This window comes from Gopherus flavomarginatus, chromosome 3, assembly GCF_025201925.1.
Source record: "Gopherus flavomarginatus isolate rGopFla2 chromosome 3, rGopFla2.mat.asm, whole genome shotgun sequence".
Taxonomy (NCBI): Eukaryota; Metazoa; Chordata; order Testudines; family Testudinidae; genus Gopherus; species Gopherus flavomarginatus.
Window position 1 is genome coordinate 96,266,168 of NC_066619.1, and position 22,892 is coordinate 96,289,059.

Sequence of the window (22,892 nt, forward strand, 5' to 3'; positions counted from 1 at the left end):
ATATCTAAAAGTATGACTGAGCTGAAAATATTGCAGTTGAAAATGTTTCTTGCCAACGTTCAATATGTGAAGTTTCATAGAGTTATAAAGCTGACGTTTTTGTGACTTTGAAATTACTGTGACTGACCTAAAAGCACTTAACATGCAGACTTACCTTGAGAATAATTCCTTCTAATAGAGCCAATAAATACAGTATATAACGGTAAGCAGGAAGGCTGAAGTTTTCAGTTTGAAATGTTGCTGATAGAATCTTTGCAGGCTGGTTTGGTAAATGGCCACACTTAAGAAATGACAAGCACAAATGTTACATGTTGAAACCCTTTTGTTATTAGTGCTAGCTGATTAATATGATGATCTAAGTTTGTCTTGTGACTAGTATTGAATTCTTTTGTGTGAATTCTTGTGTTTTATTCCAGACAGGCAACAGGCCAGTTTCAGGATCCTGAATGCTCCTGGGGGAAAGTATTTATGAAAGGATTAGAAGTAATTAGAAAGTAGCCACCGCTAGTAAATAAGTTTACCTGAAATGCACAAAAGTATGAGAACAGGATTTCTAGATTAATTCTGATATATTGTATGATGATGATGGTGAAATTGTTCAAAAACAGTCCCCTCCAGTGTTTCATGAGATTTCAAAGTTATCTGTTCCAAATTCTGTCTGAGATGATACTTCTGTGTGTATGTAGTTGTCTATGGCATTTATATGAAACCACTGACCATACTATATGGACATGGACATCTAGTGTTAGATATATATATATATAAATAAATTTTAAATTTTCAAAGTTAATTTTTTTTAAAGTGGATACTGCTCTCACTTCACTTACCTACAATTATTTTAATAGATGAAAAATAGTGTTACTCTTTCATTTTAATGTGTTTTCCTAGATTCGGTATTCATCAGGGAAAAAGTGGAAGTCACGTGGTGTACATGTACAAACAGCTGACCCTCACCCCCCGCCACAAAGGTTGGTTAGTACCACCCATGCTAGTGATAGCTGTGAAAGGCAACATTCCTTATATGTGGAAGTAATCCAATTAAATAGCATGCTTTTTGTTTATAAATTAGATAGAAATCAGGTTCTTCTCTCTCTTCTCATAGAAAGTGAGTGAAATGAAGATTCTGAGAACTTTTTTTTTTCTCCACTTTCAGAAATGGTAAGAAAACAGAACTAATTATTAGCTGAGTGTACTAATGGAGGCAACCAGCAAGAACCAATTTTTTTTTTTTTTTTTTTTTTTTTTTTATTTTTTTTTTTGGTAATAGGGTCCCTCTCATTGAAATTAGTGGGAGTTTTGCTGTTGACTTAAATCTGAGCTGAAATGGACTAAAGTAATAATGCTTGTTTTCATTAGCCAGACCAAGAAACTTAAAGCATTGTTTATATATGTACTTGGCTGTATGTATTCGGATGTATGTACTCTCACAGTTACTATGCTAGACCCACTGATGTCCCTTCTTGAGTCTTACCTAGTGCCCTGCCCCCCAGCGGCAGGCCTCAAGTCCACCTCTCCTAGGGTGGGGTTCTGCAGTTTGCCCACTCTTACCCAACGGGTGTAGCCCAGGTCTTGGTCTATGAACCATGACTACTTTAGCCTGTCCAATGCTGTTTGGCAACTGCAAGCTTTATACTCTAGAGCGGGGTGGCCAACCAGAGCCTTAGAAGGAGTCAGAATTTACCAATGTACATTGCCAAAGAGCCACAGTAATACGTCAGCAGCCCCGCCCATCAGCTTCCCCACCCCTGCTCCCAGCACCTCCCACCCACCGGCAGCCCCGCTGATCAGCTCCTTCCCCTCCCTCCCCACACTTCCTGATCAGTTGTTTCATGTTGTGCAGGAGGCTCGAGGTGGGGTGGGAGAGCAAGGGCATGGCAGGCTCAGGGGAGGGGGTGGGAAGGGGTGGAGTAGGGGCAGGGCCTGTGGCAGAGCCAGGGGTTGAACAGTGAGCACCGCCCAGCACATTGGAAAGTTGGTGCCTGTAGCTCCAGCCCCAGAGTTGGTGCCTATACAAGGAGCCACATATTAACTTCTGAAGAGCCGCATGTGGCTCTGGAGCCACAGGTTGGCCACCACTGCTTTCAGGGCCTGTGACAGCACACATTTGCTGTGATACAGAAACAGCTTCTTCAAAACCAAGTATCCTTTATTCATTACTCAAAGGTATAAAACAAGTAGAACACGGTAAAACAAAAAGTGTAGTCGTGTGGGTCTGTCTTTCACATAACTTCCCTCAGCCCAGCTAACTCCATCCCTGGCAGGAAGAAACAGCCTATAATGCAGCAGCATGCTCCCGGGTCTGTCTCAGAGTGTCAGCTGTTTCACTGATACATTCTTGCCAGCCTCTTTCAGCTCATCTGACACCCCCACACACTCCCTTTTCTATCCTCTTTTGAAGTTTTAGATCTCCTTTTGATCCCAGGCTTAGGCCAAGTCTACACTACAAAGTTTTGGCAGCATAGCTGTCAGAAAGGCATGTGGAAGAAACCCCCTAGGCTAGCCCGCATAGCTAGGCTGACAAAATCCCCAGTGTAGACACAGCTATGCTGATAAAAGTTGGTTGAGCTCATCTCTTTCAGGAACATGATGTTACTGTGCTGGCAGAGAAGCTTCTTCAGTCGTCATAAGCTATATAGGCCATGGCTACACTGGCACTTTACAGCGCTGCAACTTTCGCGCTCAGGGGTGTGAAAAAACACACCCCTGAGCGCTGCAAGATACAGCGTTGTAAAGCCTCAGTGTAATCAGTGCTGCAGCGCTGGGAGCGTGGCTCCCAGCGCTGCAAGCTGCACCCGTAAGGGATGTGGTTTACGTGCACACTGGGAGAGCTCTCTCCCAGCGCTGGCGCTCCAACCACACTCACACTTCAAAGTGCTGCCGCGGCAGCGCTTTGAAATTTCAAGTGTAGCCATACCCTATGTCTATGCTGGATGCTTGTTGTGTAGACAAGGCCTTAGCCTTGAGAAAAGTCAAACCTTGTAGCTTGGTTGGAGTCAGCTAAGCAAGTTCTCTACCCAATTGATTGCCAAGCCCTTGTTGTGTTAACTCCTGTGAAGCTGTGTACCTGAGAGGCTCTTACTTTTCCTGTTTGGTTCTTTAACAACTTTTATACTCTATGCATTCAGGCAGGCAGTAGTACAAAACTGAACAGGGAAACTGTCTATTCTTTAATCTTATGTGTGACTTTCTCCCCATTCATCGTGTTCACTCAATTAAAAACACAAATTTCTGCTTCAACTTTATGGTAGATTAAAATTAACAGCACTGGAGCTCTTCCTGAACACACACTTGCATTCCCATTGCTTGTAAACTCTGGGAAGCCGACATTCCCTCTGTCCCCTTACTATACAACTCCCATTTGTAATACACATGTGGTGATTATTGTATCAGTGTTGTCCTCAATCTTCCAGCTGCCTAGGGAACATCTACATAGCAGAACTTGGGTGTACGGACCCAAGCTTGCACTGCGGTGCCAAAAGTAGCTGTGTAGACATTTGAGCTTGGGATCTTGGGCCCTGGACTTCAGAGCCTGTGCTCTAGCCAAAGGCCAAATGTCAACACAGTTAGTTATTTTTAGTGTCATAGCACAAACTTGAGTCTGTAGACCCTGTCTCTGATAGACTCACTGCCTTGGGCGGCTGTTTGTGTGCAGATGTACCCTTAAAAGGGACGGTTACAACATGACTGGATTTTTTTTTTCTTTGAGTCAGTGGAGGAATCTGACAGAAATCATCCAGTGCATTTTCAGGGGGAAAGTGCAGAGTGCTGTTATCTCTGAGGTCACTGGAATTGCAACTAGAGGTTTGTAACATTAGAAGGTGTAGGAGTCTGTTTTCCAGTGATGTGAAGTAAATCATAAAACACAAATGGTTGCAATAAAAATGATTTTTTTAACTTAAAAGAATAACTTCTGTTTTAAAAAATCACAGAATTTTTAAAAAACCAAATTTTAAACACATATTAATAATAGATGTGCCTGAACTGAAACCTTGAACCCAAGGGCCTTCAGTAATGAACGATTTAAATTCTGGGAGCTGAACCTCTTCCTTCAGTTTTGGATTTGTGGGTGGGGGACCCCGAAGCCAGAGATGGTACTCTGCAGAGGTCTGGAAAAATGCTTCCTAAAATTACTGTTGGGGAATAACGTGCCTCCCCCATGCCTTCAAGTGAGACTGTGCCTGAGGAGCCACAATGAAGGCCTTTATAAATAACCTAGTCTAATACCGAGTCATGAAGTAATTCTGGGTCTTAAAAGTTTCCTAAACTCCTTTAATCTCAGTGAGCTGCATGTACCTAGAACTGCCTGGCCCATGCTAAGATCAAATACTGTAGTTCTCTTTCAAATGGGAAGGTTGTAGAGGATTTTAAGAATCAGAGGTGCAGTGTAGCCTGTGAATACACTCCAAACACTTTGGGATAATGTCCCTGCACTATCAATGTACTATTCATTTTTTGTAGAAATGAAACAATTACAGCAAAATACATATTATGCAAAGCACCTCAGTACCAAAACGGCACCACAGGTCTCTAAAGAATAAAGAGGTAAGGATGTTTTTCATAACAAATTAGTTCAGTGAATTAACCTAATCATATTCTTTACAGCTAATAGGGGCCTGATTCTTGAAGATGCTGAGCACTATCAATTCCCATTAAATTCAAAGGAATTAAGGGTGCTTGGCTCCCCACAAGCCTGGGACCAAGAATAGTAATGGTTCTATCTGGGCCAACCAGCTTTAGAAAATGGAAGAAACTAGCAAAAATAGCCAAGTTCTACTTTCTTCATGGAAATTTTAAGTTGCATGTTCAATTGTTACTATAGTCAGGAGATCACCATCTGTCTCCCTAACCTTGGCAACATTACAGGAGCATAATTTTCACATGGATGAAATGTTCTTGAATAATTTATCTGGCTATACTGGCACAAACAGGCTTTTCTTCCACATCCGGCATGAATGTTTTCTTCAGCTAACATTTATTGGGAGGAAATTCCTATGCTATATTGATGTTTGATTTTCTTTGAGTTGGTCTGATCCTATCTCAGGTTAATGCTGGGAGTTGCATAGGATCTTGCTCTTGTTTGTGTTCTGAGGCGCTTTCATCTTAAAGTGACCAGTAGCAGTTAGGCTGTCTTTCTGGTGGAATTTGAAACCATGGTAGCATTTTTCTTGAGAAACATATCTAGGTTCTAGTACCACTGTGGTTAGAAATGTAAGTGTAGATGAAGGCTAATAATATCATTATAAAATAGTTGACGTATGTATGTACATTTCTGAATAAACGAAACCTACTTTAAATGGCTCTATCTGACTTCAGTGGGAGTTCTGCATGTAGGGGGATGGGAGAATATGGCCAAGTAATAACATTAATAATGAAGATATTAGTTGCTTGTGGAGACTTAAAGGGCAAAATGAAACTTGTGATGTATGATAAAATGCTGGTGGGTGATATTAGGAAGGTTTATCCTTCTCAGAGGATTTAAGTAATAAATTTTTTTTTTAGCTCTTAATGGAGAAACTAGTTTTCCAAAGATGTAGATTTGACACAAGCCATATTTGATCTGTGGGTGCTACAATTCTTTAGCCATTCCAAGAGAAAAAGTTCGCTGTTTTATGAAAACTTCTTAAAAAGTTAAGGATAGGCTTTCCTTCCAGGAAAAATTGCTTTCACTTTAGATAAATGATATACTTCCAAGTGTGTAGCTATGTATAAGGAGATGTTTACACTGATTGCAAAAGCAAAGTCAAATGTGTTCATAGGGAGTGGCGGGGGGGCGGGGGGGAGAAACAAAACTGAACTACCATCTTATGGGTATAATTGTACCAGCAGAGAGAGAGAGAGAGACCAAAGAGGGACCAAATGGCACCCATGTACCTTATGTATTCAAGAAGGTAATTCTGCTTGAAGTCAGTGGGACTACTGATGGGAGGAAAGAAAGCAGAATTTATTCTATAATTAAGCTTGGCAGACCTCAATTTTTATCTTTTAAATATAATTTTGACAGATAATTTTTATTTTAAGCTTTTTAAAAAAACTATTTAAATTTTCACACTTGCAGGAAATTATGAATGAGGTCAGACAATTATTTAATGATTGACACTGAGATTCAAAAAGCTGAAGCTTTAAAATTATTAGAACACAAATTGTCAACATCACATGTCCAGATATAAAAAGTCAATATCCTTAAATCAAACTCCGTTTTCAGAAAGCATTTATCTGACTTTGCCTATCTGTAAATTTCAGTAATTTTCAGTGGAAATATTTCCACAGGTTTCTATGTGTAGGGTGAAATTGACATTTACCAATAAAAAGCTAGTCTTTCCAAGACTACCAATAATATATTAATTACTTAATTATGATAGCTTAATTATATACAGGTTAGAAAGCTTTGTATAGTAAGTGCTGAATGAGTTCCTTCTGAAGTAAAGTTTTTGTTTGTTTGTTTGTTTATTTACTATTCAGTACCCCATCCTGCAAACCCTCACTCATGCAAGTAGTCCTGCTGACTTCAATATGGATTACTCAAGTGAGTAAAGGTTGCAAGGTTGGGTGTTCGCTTTACAAACTCTTCAGGGCACAGAACATGTCTTAATTATGTTCTGTACAATGCCATGAAAATTTATGGCCCTACATAAATGTTTTTCAATAAGGACGTCCATGACACAGTAGCATTGTATCTAGGGCAGAGGCAAGTTAGAACTCAGAAAGGATGACCATATTGATTTTATTCAGTGTAGCAAAAGCTAGTTCTATTAAATATACATTAATAATCAAACCACTTGAGAAAGATCTTGTATTGCCCTGCTTCTTGCAAAGCTCTAACCTACTCAGAAAGTAAAAATTCCTTTCTACATGAAACATTAAACAATATCTAACAGATGTTAAACTCAGATTACATAATGCTGAATGCTTTTTGTGTTAACAGGGACCTGGAAAAATTGACAGCATCAATGAATGGGTTGACAGTCACTCTCGGCTCCAGATGACTTGCAATTTAGTTCAGAAAGGTATGTATATCTTCATTATAACACTAATATGTAACACTAGGAAAGTGTAGCAGGATTTAAAACTTGCCGTTTTAATTCTTCCTTTCCTTGGCATCTATACTTGCAGGTGATCTTGGGTGGGGGAATGTGATTTATTCTTGAACTGGTGTTTTACTGCAATTAGCAGGTACGATGTCAAATATCACCTTGCAACTTTGGGGACAGTGTGTCAACTTAGCCACGGGTCTTGGGTCTCTTGGGCATGCAGGATGTGCCATCACAAATCTAGATCCCAAGCACAATCCTCATGGTTTATACCCGTTATTGCATACATCAAGTTTGTCTTACAGAATCTGTTGTGAAGTCAAACTTTGACTTCTACATCTGTAGTCTTGTACAAACAAGAATCCGTCTTTCAGATAATTGTGTTGAGGGACTAAAGGAGGGGGAAAGGGGAATGCAGAAGATATCATTTAATTGGATTCCAGTAAAAAAAAGTCTGATAGTATGTCCAGGCAGTCTTGTTCTCCAAATCTTATTTACTATTTATCTGGATATGGTCCTGCCTGGGAACCCCCGTTGTGCTAGATCCTGTACAAAATCAGAACAAAAAGACAGTTCCTGTCCCAAAGAGCTTGCAATCTAACTAAACTTCGACACTAAGAAAAATTTATTCAAGTTGGCTTGAATATAAAAACTGACAGGTGAGTTTGAAAGTTGCTGAAGGTCCATAACCAAAGGGTGGTGAGAAGTAATCATTTGTCACATATCTAGTGCAATACTACACTTGATCATGCTGCTCAATCTGGATTCATTTAACATTTCTTTAATACTCTGAAAGAGGGGGTAAAAAGAATGTTACTGAATATCCACTGAGGATACTAACTAGGAAAGAGTTACAGATATTAGTAAGGAAAGAAATAATACAGAAGGACCTAGAGAGGTTAGAAACATGAATGAAAGTGTTACAAAAAACATAACACATGTATGGATGAGAGTGAATGGCAAATTAGGCATGAGTTAATAGTGTGGGATGTCGCAGGAAAGGTCAGTGCAATTTTGAGCTCCTTTTGGTTATTGATTTAAGTGAGAGGCTTAAAGAAACTCTTAACAATTTTTTGAGGAGAGTCTTTACACAATTTAACAACTTACTACTGTCCTCTCTAAAAATCAGAATTTAGCAAGTGGGGATAACAAATTAGTATTTATGGTTTAAAAAATACCTGTTTTCTATCTCTTAGATGTCATCTGTTACTGAAAATGGAGATGCCTCTGCTGGAAAACAAAATGAGGAGAAAACATATAAAAAGGTAAATGTGACCAGTAACCTTCCTTTTGTAAGATTGTTTAGTACGGTATATCGATTCTATAGCTGTGTATTTTTTAGTCTCTAGTGCATGAGAGTTTAGGAATGCTCAAGTATTAATGTGGAGCCTTCAGAGTAGAAGAAAACAAATCTCTTTCTATATATAGAAAGAGAGAGACCTATCTCATAGAACTGGAAGGAACCTTGAAAGGTCATTAAATCCAGTCCCCTGCCTTCACTAGCAGGACCAAGTACTGATTTTTGCCCCAGATCCCTAAGTGGCCCTCTCAAGGATTGAACTCACAACCCTGGGTTTAGCAGGCCAAGGCTCAAACCACTGAACTGCCCCTCCCCCCTTTGTACTTGTTGTAAGTCAAACATTCATCCAAATAGGCCAAAGAAGCAAAACAAAATAAATGCCATTGTTTACTTCTGAGTCCTTTCTCTTTTGTAAAAGATATACCAAGTTCCTATACCCAGGAAGTGTGACTACTCAATATTAACGTCTCTTCTTAAATACACACCTTGCTATAGCATGGAAAATTCTTGGCTCCTAGCAACAGAGATATCTCTGTTGCTAAAAACACTATTGTCCGAGAATCTAGTACAGTAAGTTCTCAAATGCTTCAAATGTTTGTACTGTCTCTTGACTACGAATTAACCCTCAATATTTTGCCAAAGGTGTGATTTTTGTTTTGTATGGGTTTTTTAGGTAATTTTGTTTAATAGATAACTTAATGCCTTTAATTCTTTCTTACAATAACAGCCATAGAGATTAACACAGTATTTGTATCACAGTGTAACAGAGACTGTTGTTTAGGTGCTACGTCAACATATAGTACCTTCCTTGCTGCTGCTTCCTCTCCTTGATTTTCTGTATGTGTGACATTAAGCGAAAGTCTTATTAGCAATGATGGTACCCACAATAAGCTTTTTTTAAATTAAAACAAAAATATAAATTTAATTTAGAAAAAAATCAGTATCTTTAAAGTGAACAAATCCTTGGCTACTGGATTCAGTTCTCTCCTTTTGGTTGCCAGCACTGTTCTATACAGCAGGGACGGTCCCTCCCTTTGTGTTTGTACAGCGCATAGTACAACTGAGCTCTGGCCTATAAGAGTTCCTGCAATACCAATAACAAATGATAATTTTTCTACTTTTGCTGTTTTGCTGTAACACTGTTGGTAAAGTTGGGGAGGATTTTTAGACATTCCATTTTAATTCTTCCTTTCCGTGGCAGCCACACTCAGTATGTGGATGGCTTTAAAATTTTAGACCCTTTTCTTTCCTTAGAAGCAACAGGCAGTTATGTTTGAGCTGGCTTTATAGATGACTTTTTTGTTTGTGTTAGCATCCCTCAAGGATTGAATACTGATGGGTGTTTGAGGCAGGGTTACAGAAAAAGGCTGGGTTCACAGCTCCATTAAATGAAGAGAATATAGTACTTCCAATAGAGAGGTACTGTAGGTAGAGAGAGAATACTTTAGTTTATGAAATTAGTACTTCTTCCATGAGGAGTGTAACCTCTAGTGATCAAAACTCACCTGTGTTTCTTTTGCTGTACCTATTCTTTCTGGACTTGTGCCCTTACCTCAGAGGATCCCAATCTTTCCCTGTCCCCCCAATCCCAAAACTAGCCACAATTTCTTGCCACAACAATATTTTGCGGCTGCCTCTTGCAGTTCTTTGCAGCTAACTTTTTAATGATAGGATATGTTCCCAGAGATTAACAGGTGTATATTCTAGAACTAATTTTTTGAAAGAAGTATACATACAATATCAGATTGATCCAGTTTTGTTGGCAACTCATATATGTTGTCCTAGTGCAAAATGACACTAGTCATGACTGGAAAATCTCCAGTGGAGAGGTAGAAATAAAAGGCGGCACTGGGACATCAGCAGATTTTGTTTGTTTATTTATGGAAGAACTGAGAGCTCTTAAGTTGTTGCTGTCAATATGTTCTTAGCTAGGAAAAGTACAGAGATGACCAAGTATTTCTGTGATTTAGAATCTTTACACGCACTACCTAACACAGTAGTTATTCTGCAGTGAATTCTTCATATTAATTTAAGGAATGCATTGTCAAAGGGTGCTTAAGATTGTAGTTCATAAGTTCCTGGGATTTGGGGGTCAGAATCTTCTTCTGTTTTGGGACTGGTAAGATTTCATGCTTTTTCCCCTTAATATTGTCAACAGGCCAAATTTGCTCCAGGGTAATGACAGTTCACAGAAGTAAGTTTGCCTATAGCTAGAGTGCAATAGTGCAAGCTACTTGTAATCCCTGTGCCATTACAGGCCCAGAACTGGTGGCACAACTTCAAAAGTGGGCGTCCTGGCCCAGAGATGTGCTAGTTCAACTCTCCCAGCCGGCCATGTTTGGCTGGGCTCCTTTAGAGCTTCAGCAGGATTTTAAAGCTGTTCTCTCCCAAAGTGACACCCCCACCCCTGCACAACACAGCTGTCTCTCTCTAACTGGCATGCCTCGGCCCCAGTACTAATAATTTATAGTACTTTGCTAAAGTGCTGATTAAGTGAAGTACATAAGCATGTGCTGCAATGCTTTGTTGAATCTGGACCTGAAATGGCTTTGTAGGAGTCTAACCCAGCAGATAGACTCCTTGCAGACACATCCCATAACATTTAAAGATTTAGTAATGTTCAGATGACAAATATAAAACCAAACCATTACGGCCACATTCGGTTCTGGTGCAACTCTATTGAAGTAAATGGAGTTGCACCTGCTTTACACAAGGGCTGAATTTGGCACCTAATATTTAAAAAGCAAAATTATTTATAAGACACCCAAATGAGGCTTGTCCCTTTAGACATTGTATTTTGCTTCTTAATAGTTTATTTCCTGTGTGTATTCATCTCTCAGAGTAATAGGCAGTGATTATAATGTTTGCAGAGGGTTAGTCATATTTATAAAATACATACAAAAAAGGAATATGATGCATGGAAAATTTCTACTTGTGATGTAAAATCCAGTGACCCATAAGTGTACAGTGATCCCTTTATTATTTATTACAAATATTTTCACTATAAAAAGAAATAGTATTTTTCAGTTCACCTCATACAAGTTCTGTAGTGCAGTCTCCATCGGGAAAGTGCAGCTTGCAAATATAGATTTTTATTTATTTATTTTAACATAACTGCACTCAGTCTTACTTCTTGTTCAGCCAATTGCTAAGACAAACAAGTTTGTTTACAATTGCAGGAGATATTGCTGCTCACTTCTTAAAATAAAACTACAGTGTTTTGTGATTAGTTACTATGTATTTTAGTTTCTATGTTTATTTTGTGATTCTTTCCCACAGCTAGTGAAAATATTTATAATAAATAATAAAGTCAGCACTGTACACTTCGTATTCTGTGTTGTATTTTAAATCAATACATTTGAAAATGTAGAAGAACATTCAAAATATTTATAATACATTTAAATTGGTATTCTGTTTAACAGTGTGACTTAAAACTGTGATTAATCATGACTATTTTTTACTCGCCTGATTAATCGCAATATTTTTGTTTGTTTGATGGCCCTAGTTTTTAGACAGCTTGTTCATTTTGAAGTTGTTCACCACACACATATGAATCTCTGGGACCTATTTTAAGTTTTGGCTGAATTTATAAACTTCTTGATTGGTTTTGCTGGGTTTATAAATATTCTAGATATAACCTGAGGGATTTGCAATCTCTCTAATCAAATAATTTGGCTAAAGAAATACAGAGACTTCACAAATATTCAATTTCTTCAGTTTAAAAATTGCTTAACGTCAGTTCAAGATCCCAAACTATGCAGATATGGCCAATGGATTCTGTACACTCTGGAAGTGTATGGTATGATTTTAAGGAAACTAAAAGCTTCAGACACACCACTTGGGGCCTGAAAGCTCTGTGAGCTAAATAGCTATGAAACTTTTATCAAAAGAGTTTAGGATATATCTATCTGTAGGTAGGAAGATGCCTCCCAGCCTGGTTAGATAGACACACGCAAGCTCTTCTCAAGCTAGTGTGCCAAAAATCGCAGTGTGGATGTTGCAGCATGGGCAGTGGCACAGGCTAGCCATCCAAGTCCTGATCTGGTGAATCTGGTGGGCTTCTACTGAGGCAGCTAACCTGAGCTGCTGTCAATGCCACAACATCCACAGTGCTGTTTTTTGTGCGCTAGCTCGAGCAGAACTAGCGTGTCTGTCTGCCCAAGTTGGGAGGCATGATCCTAGCTGCAGTGTAGACATACCCCTCTATAGCAGAGTGCCTTAGATTAGAACTTTTGCTGGGTATCTCACACAATCTTCTGGGTGGCTGAGGAGGTCGTCACTTGCATGAAATATCCATTGGGGTTTACAATCTCTGCTGATCGGCCAGAGGATTCTGTGGCCTCTGCTGTGGTTCTTGTGCGAGTTGCAACAGGCAATAGAGGAGGCCTCAGGCCCTGATTAGGGCATGGAACTTCTGCATGTTCCCACCCACAGAGCAACACCCAGATCTGCTCCCCAGTGAAGGGTAAACCAGATTTCAGGAGTCTCCTGTCACTTGCCACTCTGATGGGGAATCCACTAGCTCATGGTGGGGTATGTATAATAATAAAGGTAAGGTTGAAGTCAAAGCAAATGTGGAAAGCATTTGTTGTCTGTGTTCTGGCAGTTGCAGTGAGTTTACTAATACTTAGATTATGTATTTGCTGACGACCTTTACACTAAAATCAGACTTTGCACCTCAGCTTTATCTTCAGTTCCTTCTGCTTTGCATTTTATAACAAATGCTTTACGTAACCAATTCAATGTTGCACTTAAACAGAATGAGTCAGGTTTATTGTGGCTGTAATTTGTCTCCCTTTGCCAGCATGGGTCACTGCACCCCTGTGGGGAAAGCACCCAAGTGAAGGAAGGTGATGAGTGAGGGCTTTAACTTCCACCGTGGATACTATACAAACCCTGCTGAGGGAGCCTGCAGTGTGAATGCACTAAATTACCACATCCTTTAGTTGCCATAGCTATGTCCCCTATCCCTTGCTATCACCCACCACTTCTTGGGCTGTGCTAGATAGCTGCAGGCCCCTAGCGGGGCAGAGAGGGGATACACTGGTGGAAGCTGGTATAGAAGCCAAAGTGAACCTGGCCCCCTCTGTTTATGTGTAACACTGAATGGGTTATGTAAATAAATCTAGCCTAGAACATTAAAATTAAGGTCAACATTTTCACAAGTGACCTCTAGCTTTGAGTGCTTGTTTTCTTTAAGGGTGTTGACCACTCTCCGCTTCCAAGGACATTACTTGCAATTATGGGTGCTCAGCACTTCCAAAAGTGAGGCCTACGTTTTCTCAAATTGGGCACCCAGAATCAACAAACACTCTTAAAAATGTAAACGTAGACATTTTCAAAGAATGGTGAAAATGAACAAATATCTCAGATGCTCTCTTACCCAACTTAGCAGTGTTCAGGATGCTCTGATTAAAACTGGACAGAAAAATAATTTTAGTACCTTTTAATTTCCTGCCGAGCTGCCCAGCAGTGATCACCACCATTCATAAAACAGTTACAAGAAATCTATTTCCCAACCCTCTTTTGAACAGCGCAGCATATCAGAAAGTGAAATTGACATGAAAAGAACAATGTTGCAATTGTTTTGACGTAGGAATTACAACGAAAGAAAGTTGCAGTGCAATTACATGTTCAATATCAAAATATTACTCATTGCAAAGAGTAGCCACCATCATTTCATTGAGTTCTGTTGAAGTGGTTCTAAGGGGCAGGGAAGAGAGATGGATCAAGGACAGGGAATAGAACTGTGTAACACAACTTTCTGAGATGAGGAGAGGGCAGATATAGCCTCTTGCTACTGCTGACCTTTAACCTTTGTAGCTGCCCCTATATCTTTGCCACTAAACTTTTGTACCTTTCCTGACCCACCACTCCCTACAGCTTCCCATAACTGCATCTATTAGATAAGAGTAAATGTTTTCTTCCTTCCCACTCTTAAGCAATAGATTGTTTTATTGCAATTAGAATTAGGTTTGGCCTGTAGGTCTGGAAGTCACATTTGCTGCCAACACAGCAGGTGTGCCACAATAATAACAAAGGTGATCTTGTTCTCCAGAGAGGAAAAGTCAAGTATTAATGTCCACCTATCCAGCAGTACCAAGGTCAGAAAGGAATTTGAGGGACTGCAGTCCCAGATCTAAGAGTACCACAAACAGGTGGGTATCCTTGCTGGTAGTCCGAGTGCAGTCTGAAATCGGGCATACTAGAATGCAGCCATTCATAGTTACAAATGGCGGTGAAATAGTAGGCTTATGCAGCTTAGGCCTTTTAAAAATAATGGAGAGATTTATTTTGAGTAGCTATGTTACAACAGTGAGATGAGACGAAAAATATCTAAAGTGTGACTGCCTCAAAAATGACCAGTAAAGTCAAGGAATTTATCCCAATACCCCTCCAGCAAAGAACAATTAAAATGGGTGCTGTATCAATGGCACAGCACCCACCCAGAGCTGGATGTCCTCTTAGCAGCAGCAGCAGCGAATGTAAAGTTAAGTGGACACAATAAGTACCTAACACAATAATAAAAATAAAATTATCACTGCTCTAACATCTTTTAAAAGGTGACGAGGAGAAGAAATATCACTGTGCGACATACTCTGACCTTAGGTGGTTTGACTTAAGTTTCAAGGCTGTTTATATTTCATGAGAATGGGAAAGGTGTTTGCATGGGATTGAAAAAGATCCTGTGTGTAGATTGTTGTTACTTGTAAGTAAGTATGACTGAAGAACAAATGCTTCCTTGTAGTCAAAAATTCCTAGAGCATGAACATGACTCAAAGCTGACTCGAATCATTTTGAATTTTTTTTTTAAAAAAAGGAAATTTTTAGTATTTCATTAAAATTAGTGGGAGGCCTGCCTGCAGAATGGCTATCTTTTACCTTTAGTCCCTTTTTCAGATTTATCATTGTGCAGTGGTGATATAATTTAAATTTAATTACACTGACAATTAAAAATTATATACCAAATACCTTCATGTAAATCATTCTTCAGTTAGGGACTTCTGTGATTTAGGAGTTGTACCTATGTCATGCGAGCCCCAGAAAGGGAAGTAATTTAACAGAAACTGCAGTGGAGAGTGTAATTTAATAGACACTAGGCCAGTGGTCCCCAACGCAGTGCCCACGGGCACCATGGCACCCACCAGGGCATCTATGTGCGCCTGCGTACTGTCCAGTGGATGAGCACCTGCCAAAATGCCACTGAGAAGCAGCGTCATCCAGAGGCATTGCCGCTGAAATGCTGCTGATTTTCGGCGGCATTTCAGAAGCAACACCTCTGGATGACATTGCTTCTCGGCAGTGACACTTACTGACATTGCTGCTTCTGGGTGGCATTTCAGTGGATGCTTATCCGCCAGCCACGGTCCTCGGTGGCTTGTCGTCCGGCACCCACCAGACGAAAAAGGTTGGGGACCACTGCACCAGGGTTTCTAAAGGAAGATGTACTGAATATAGTTGAATAGTGTTAAGAATTATTATAAACCTGTTGAAACTCGGGGACTTGAATTGTGGAGATAAGAGTAGCAAATGTAAACAAAACAGCAATACAACAGCCAGGGGAAGTAGGCTACTAGCACCAAACAGGCAGGGAGCAGGAGAGAAGGATGGGTTGCTTGTGGCATACAGGATAGGGGTGTTACGGGATACAGAATCAGCCCATTTGATTAAATCCCCACAAGCAGCAAGACAGGGGAGTGGGGCAACAGCAGTGGTAAAAGGGAGTGGGCCACTGGAAGTCTCCTTACAGGAGTCATGCTGCAGGACAGAACAAGCCACTGAAAGTTTTCCTATAAATATTCTTGCCCTTGGGCAAGAAACAGTGAGTGGTGGAAAGGCCCAACTTTGGGCACTTAACTATCCCTACCATTCCTTACTGCACTAATAAAGAGCAAGGTGGTTATTGGTATTTAATAATAATAGTATTACAGAACTTAAAGGTCCTAAACAAGATCTTGGCCCCACTATGTTAGGTGCTGTGTATCGACATAGTAAGTTCCTATCCTGATGAGTTCACAGTCTAAATAGACAAAGCGGACAAGGGTTGGAAAAAAGCAAGTATTCTCGTGTGTGTGTGTGTGTGTGTGTGTGTGTGTATGAGAAAGAGATGTACAGAGAGAGTAGTTATTTTGTATCACACACTAGCATGCTAGGTGCTACACAGGTGAACCAGAAGACATGTCCTTTCCCCAGAGTTTATAATCTCACTCATTTTGTCATATCTAAAACTGAGCGACACAAAAGGAAGGGAATTGGGTGAATAAGGGCGATAATTATATCAATGTGGCTGTGCAGTTACTCTGTACAGGCATGTATCAGAGGGGTAGCCGTGTTAGTCTGGATCTGTAAAAGCAGCAAAGAATCCTGTGGCACCTTATAGACTAACAGACGTTTTGGAGCATGAGCTTTCGTGGGTGAATACCCACTTCGTCAGATGCATGTAGTGGAAATTTCCAGGGGCAGGTATATATATGCAGGCAAGCTAGAGATAATGAGGTAGTTCAATCAGGGAGGATGAGGCCCTGTTTTAGCAGTTGAGGTGTGAAAACCAGAGGAGGAGAAACTGGCAAGCCATTCACAGTCTTTGTTTAATCCTGAGCTGATGGTGTCAAATTTGCAGATGAACTGAAGCTCAGCAGTTTCTCTTTGAAGTCTGGTCCTGAAGTTTTTTTGCTGCAGGATGGCCACCTTAAGGTCTGCTATAGTGTGGCCAGGGAGGTTGAAGTGTTCTCCGACAGGTTTTTGTATATTGCCATTCCTAATATCTGATTTGTGTCCATTTATCCTTTTCCGTAGCGACTGTCCAGTTTGGCCAATGTACATAGCAGAGGGGCATTGCTGGCATATGATGGCGTATATTACATTGAACCAGTGATGGTGTGGCTGATCTGGTTAGGTCCTGTGATGGTGTCGCTGGTGTAGATATGTGGGCAGAGTTGGCATCGAGGTTTGTTGCATGGATTGGTTCCGGAGCTAGAGTTACTATGGTGCGGTGTGCTGTTACTGGTGAGAATATGTTTCCGGTTGGCAGGTTGCCTGTGGGCGAGGACTGGCCTGCCACCCAAGACCTGTGAAAGTGTGGGATCATTGTCCAGGATGGGTTGTAGGTCCCTGATGATGCGTTGGAGAGGTTTTAGCTGGGGACTGTATGTGATGGCCTGTGGAGTCCTGTTGGTTTCTTTCTGGGTTTGTCTTGCAGTAGGAGGCTTCTGGGTACACGTCTGGCTCTGTTGATTTGTTTCCTTATTTCCTCATGCGGGTATTGTAGTTTTGAGAATGCTTGGTGGAGATTTTGTAGGTGTTGGTCTCTGTCTGAGGGGTTAGAGCAGATGCGGTTGTACCTCAGTGCTTGGCTGTAGACAATGGATCGTGTGATGTGCCCGGGATGGAAGCTGGAGGCATGAAGGCAGGCATAGTGGTTAGTAGGTTTTCGGTATAGGGTGGTGGTAATGTGACCATCACTTATTTGCACCGTAGTGTCTAGGAAGTGGACCTCCCATGTAGATTGGTTCAGGCTGAGCTTGATGGTGGGGTGGAAGCTGTTGAAATCGTGGTGGAATTTTTCCAGAGACTCCTTCCCATGGGTCCAGATGATGAAGATGTCATCAATGTAGCATAGGTAGAGAAGGGGCGTGAGTGGACGAGAGCTGAGGAAGCGTTGTTCCAGGTCGGCCATAAAAATATTGGCATATTGTGGGGCCATGCGGGTACCCATAGCAGTGCCACTGATCTGGAGATATATATTGTCATCAAATTTGAAATAGTTGTGTGAGAGGATAAAGGCACAGAGCTCAGCAGCCAGTTGTGCTGTAGCATCATCAGGGATACTGTTCCTGACAGCTTGTATTCCATCTGTGTGTGGGATGTTCATGTAGAGAGCCTCTACATCCATGGTGGCTAGGATGGTGTTTTCTGGAAGGTCACCAATGCATTGTAGTTTCCTCAGGAAATCAGTGGTGTCACGGAGATAGCTGGGAGTGCTGGTGGCATAGGGTCTGAGTAGAGAGTCCACATATCCACACAGTCCTTCGGTGAGAGTGCCAATGCCCGAGATGATGGGGCATCCAGGATTTCCGGGTTTGTGGATCTTGGGTAGTAGATAGAATAACCCTGGTCGGGGCTCTAAGGGTATGTTGATTTGTTCCGATGTTAGTGTAGGGAGTGTCCTGAGTAGATGGTGCAGTTTCTTAGTGTATTCCTCAGTGGGATCTGAGGGAAGTGGCCTGTAGAATTTGGTGTTGGAGAGTTGTCTGGCAGCCTCCTTTTGGTAGTCAGACCTGTTCATGATGATGACCTCCTTTATCAGCCTCTTTGATGATGATGTCTGGGTGGTTTCTGAGGCTGTGGATGGCATTGCGTTCTGCATGACTTAGGTTATGAGGCAAGCGATGTTGTTTTTCCACAATTTCTGCCTGTGCACGTCGGCAGAAGCATTCAATGTATAGGTCCAGACTGTCATTTTGACCCTCAGGAGGAGTCCATGTGGAGTTCTTCTTCTTGTGCTGTTGATGGGAGGGTACCTGTGTATCAGTGCGCAGTTCAGTGCTGTCCTGAGAGTATTCTTTGAGTTGGAGATGGCGAAAGTAGGCTTCCAGATCGCTGCAGAACTGTATCATGTTGGTGGGGGTGGCAGGGCAGAAAGAGAGTCCCCGAGACTTTTCTTCTGGGCTGAGTGTGTAGTTGGATAGATTGACAATATTGCTGGGTGGGTTAGGGGTACCATGGTTGTGGCCCTATGAGGCAGGTAGGAGTTTAAACAGCTTACAGTCCTTTTTCCTTTGTAGAGAGGTGAAGTGAGTAATGTAGATCTCCTGTCTTATTTTAGTGAAGTCCGTTTGTATGGAAGTTTGGTTGTTAATGAGAGTCTCCAGGTTGGAGAGCTCTTTTCTGATGTTTTCCTGTTTGCTGTATAGGATGCTGATCAGGTGGTTCCTCAGTTTCTTTGATAGAGTATGGCATAATCTCTCACTGTGGTCTGTGTATTTTAGTGTATTAGCAGTGGATTTTTTACCTTTAGTCCATTTGGTATGATGTCCATCCGTTTGCATTTGGAAAGGAAGATGCGGCCATCTGGAAGCCTACTTCCGCCGATTAAACTACCTCATTATCTCTAGCTTGCCTGCATATATATACCTGCCCCTGGAAATTTCCACTACATGCATCTGACGAAGTGGGTATTCACCCACGAAAGCTCATGCTCCAAAACATCTGTTAGTCTATAAGGTGCCACAGGACTCTTTGCTGCTCTGTTCAGGCATGTGGTTCAATTACGGTCCCCAATCTTTATTTAATATATATAATTGTTACCATGACTTGCTTATTTGGGGCATTGCAGAAAATCTGAGCCTGTGGCTACAAATTAAGTGAAGAAAGAATAGTGTCTACACTGCAAAGAAAATCCTGTGGCACAGTCACAGAGCCCAGATCAATTGATTCAGGCTTGCAGGACTTGGGCTGTGAGGCTTAAAAACAACAGTGTAGATGTTCTGGCTTGGGCTGGAGTTGGCCTTTGAAACCCAGCGAGGGGCGGGGAGGGTCTCTGTGCTTAGACTACAGCCTGCGTCTGAATGTCTACACTGCTATTTTTAGCCCTGCAGCCCAAGATAGAAGAATCCCAGTCAGTTGACCTGGGCTCTGAAGCTTGGTGCTGCGGGGTTTGTTTTTTTTTTCTGCAGTGTAGACATACCCATAGTGGACCAGGGTAGGGAGGGAATTTCGTTCAACTGTGATCATTTACAGCACTGGCAGAGTGTCATAAACAGATAGCTAAGGGTTAATGTCTCTTTCACCTGAAGCACCTGACCAGAGGACCAATCAGGACACCGGATTTTTTCAACTCTGGGTGGAGGGAATTGTGTGTCTGAGTCTTTTGTCTGTCTGCCTGCTTTCTCTGAGCTTTGGAGAAGTAGTTTCTACTTTCTAGTCTTCTGTTTCTAAGTGTAAGGACAAAGAGATCAGATAGTAAGTTATATGGTTTCTTTTCTTTGGTATTTGCATGAATATAAGTGCTGGAGTGCTTTGATTTGTATTCTTTTTGAATAAGGCTGTTTATTCAATATTCTTTTAAGCAATTGACCCTGTATTGTATCATCTTAATACAGAGAGACCATTGGTATGTATTTTTCTTTCTTTTTTATATAAAGCTTTCTTTTAAGACCTGTTGGAGTTTTTCTTTACTTCAGGGAAATTGAGTCTGTACTCACCAGGGAATTGGTGGGAGGAAGAAATCAAGGGGAGATCTGTGTGTTGGATTGCTAGCCTGATTTTGCATTCCCTCTGGGGGAATAGGAAAGTACTTTTGTTTCCAGGACTGGGAACAGAGAGGGGGGAAGGGAAAAAGGATTATTTCCCTCTGTTTTGAGACTCAAGGGATTTGGGTCTTGGGGTCCCCAGGGAAGGTTTTTCAGGGGGACCAGAGTGCCCCAAAACACTCTAATTTTTTGGGTGGTGGCAGCAAGTACCAGGTCCAAGCTAGTAGCTAAGCTTGGAGGTTTTCATGCTAACCCCCATATTTTGGACGTTAAGGTCCAAATCTGGGACTAAGGTTATGACACAGAGTGTAGAAGGAGGGGAGCAACCCGCTAAGAGATTAGTTCGGATCTTGGGGCTTATTTAAGCTATTGAACTCTTTACTTTTTAAAAAAAGAGGGAAAAAAAGATTGAATTCAGCATCTTCTATAATGCTTCTATCCTATATATCACTTATTTTCTTATGGTGATATCCTATTAACATGTATAACTCTGTTGAATAAAACAGATTGTCTATAGGTAATCTAAATAAAATGAAATTGAGTCTATTCCCAATGCCGTACTCATCTCTCCTCCTTCAGTTGTCCCTTTAGTCTTTGTGCAGAACTTCTGCTGTGTCAATGTCCCCTTCACATATTAAGGGGAGCATGTGGCCTTTTGATGTGCCTTCAGTCCAGATCTGGGACTATTACTATTTTAAATGATTTATCTTCATAGTTATCTGAAATATTTTATTCTATAGTGTCTTGTGCTCAGGGCCAATCTTTCACCATATCATCAATGGGAGTTTTTTCCATTAACTTACATGGCAGCAGGTAACAGCCTTCAAATTCTTATGGAAATAATTTAGCAACAAGTAATGCCTTCTCCGATAACTATAGAATCTACATTTATGTCAACCACAATTTTTTCTTTTTTTATGAAGGCCATCTTTTCTGTAACCTTGCAGCCAACTCACGAGGTCACTAACAAAACTTGTTGAAATGAAACCATTTAATAATTTCCTCTATATAAAATATTAGGCAGCATAAATATATAGTGGTGAGTTCCACAGATCCAGCTTAAATAGAAAACTCTGTGTCTGTAGCCAGCATAATATTAAAATCTTAGTTATTACATTCACAGGATCATGTGGTGACTTAATACCCCATTTGAAAGGATTTAAGGTCTTGTTTATTGTATTATTCAGAAACTGCTTGCATGTCAACTAGTTACAGGATTTCAGCTCACGGTGAGGTAGACAGAAGTCTATTTACTGTGTGTTGTGGTAGTAATATACCAAGTCTGAGAATATTTTCACTAGGGAGAAAGTAACTATAGGTACAAAGCTGACTGAGTACCTGTATGATATTGTGGCATTATTCTATAGCCTTTTCTCAGGGCTTGTTGCTCTTTTTAGTATCCAAGTAACAGGTTTCTCCTACACAAACCTTTCAATGTAAGCATTTATAAAGAAGACTGCATACTTTTTTTAAAATTTAAAATCAATATATGTACCAAAAAAAAGAGGGATACAAGTACATCCTAGGATGAAAACCAAGTTATTTGAGGGCTTCTGATTTCAAATGTTAGCCAATAAACAAACCAACCAACTCCATACATACATTTTGTGTGTGTGTGTGTTCACAAAACACTGGAAAAACAAATGTAATGGATACGTGTATAAAAGGCTTGTCTACATGGAGCAATTATGAGGATTATAGGGTTGTGATTTCTAAAGTACATTAATGTGTTGTGCATGAATTGGTCCTTTTGGTGTGCACAAAGGTTCCCTAGAGCGCTTTAACGTAGTGAAACACTATCATGTTCAAGTACAGTAGAGGACTTAGGAACAGATTACAATATACATTATATATAAAGAGAAAAACATTGGTGGGTTGTATTTTTTGGACATCTGCATAAAACTCGTATTGCTGAAAAAAATAACGCCTCCAAAATGAAATTATAGTGAACCCTGAAAAATGGAAGCCTTGGTTATTTACTGGAAGGTGCTAGTGGCTGGAGGTGAAGGAAGGAGTTCCGTTTCAAATTTGTGTGTGGGGACGCCAGGGAAGGGTGACATTAAACTTTATAACTTGTTGATTCCAGTCAAAGAGATTTAGGTGGATCACAGTTTGCAGTGATAAAACTTAAAACTTGAGAAAAATGACTTCACAGTAGCATCCTCTAATATTACTGTTTTCACAATTTGCTAATCTACAAACTGAACACATTGATCTTCTAAAAGACTTAGTTAGGCACAGTCCTATGCTCAGTGCAGAAGTCTGGTGCCATAGTGGGGGCACGGTGGAGCCTCATAAACTCTGGATTCTCTC

General features: G+C 40.7%; 1 protein-coding gene across 2 annotated transcripts in view; it reads left to right on the forward strand.

Annotated features, from left to right (window-relative positions):
* PIP5K1B (phosphatidylinositol-4-phosphate 5-kinase type 1 beta) overlaps window positions 1–22,892 on the forward strand; it is a 161,151-nt gene that overhangs the window by 42,036 nt on the left and 96,223 nt on the right. For both annotated transcript variants that reach the window (XM_050944288.1, XM_050944287.1), the window contains exons 2-3: window positions 6,923–7,004; window positions 8,225–8,293. In XM_050944288.1, coding sequence (XP_050800245.1) covers window positions 8,225–8,293 — 69 coding nt within the window. In that variant the 5' untranslated portion in view covers window positions 6,923–7,004. The remainder of the gene's footprint in view (window positions 1–6,922; window positions 7,005–8,224; window positions 8,294–22,892) is intronic.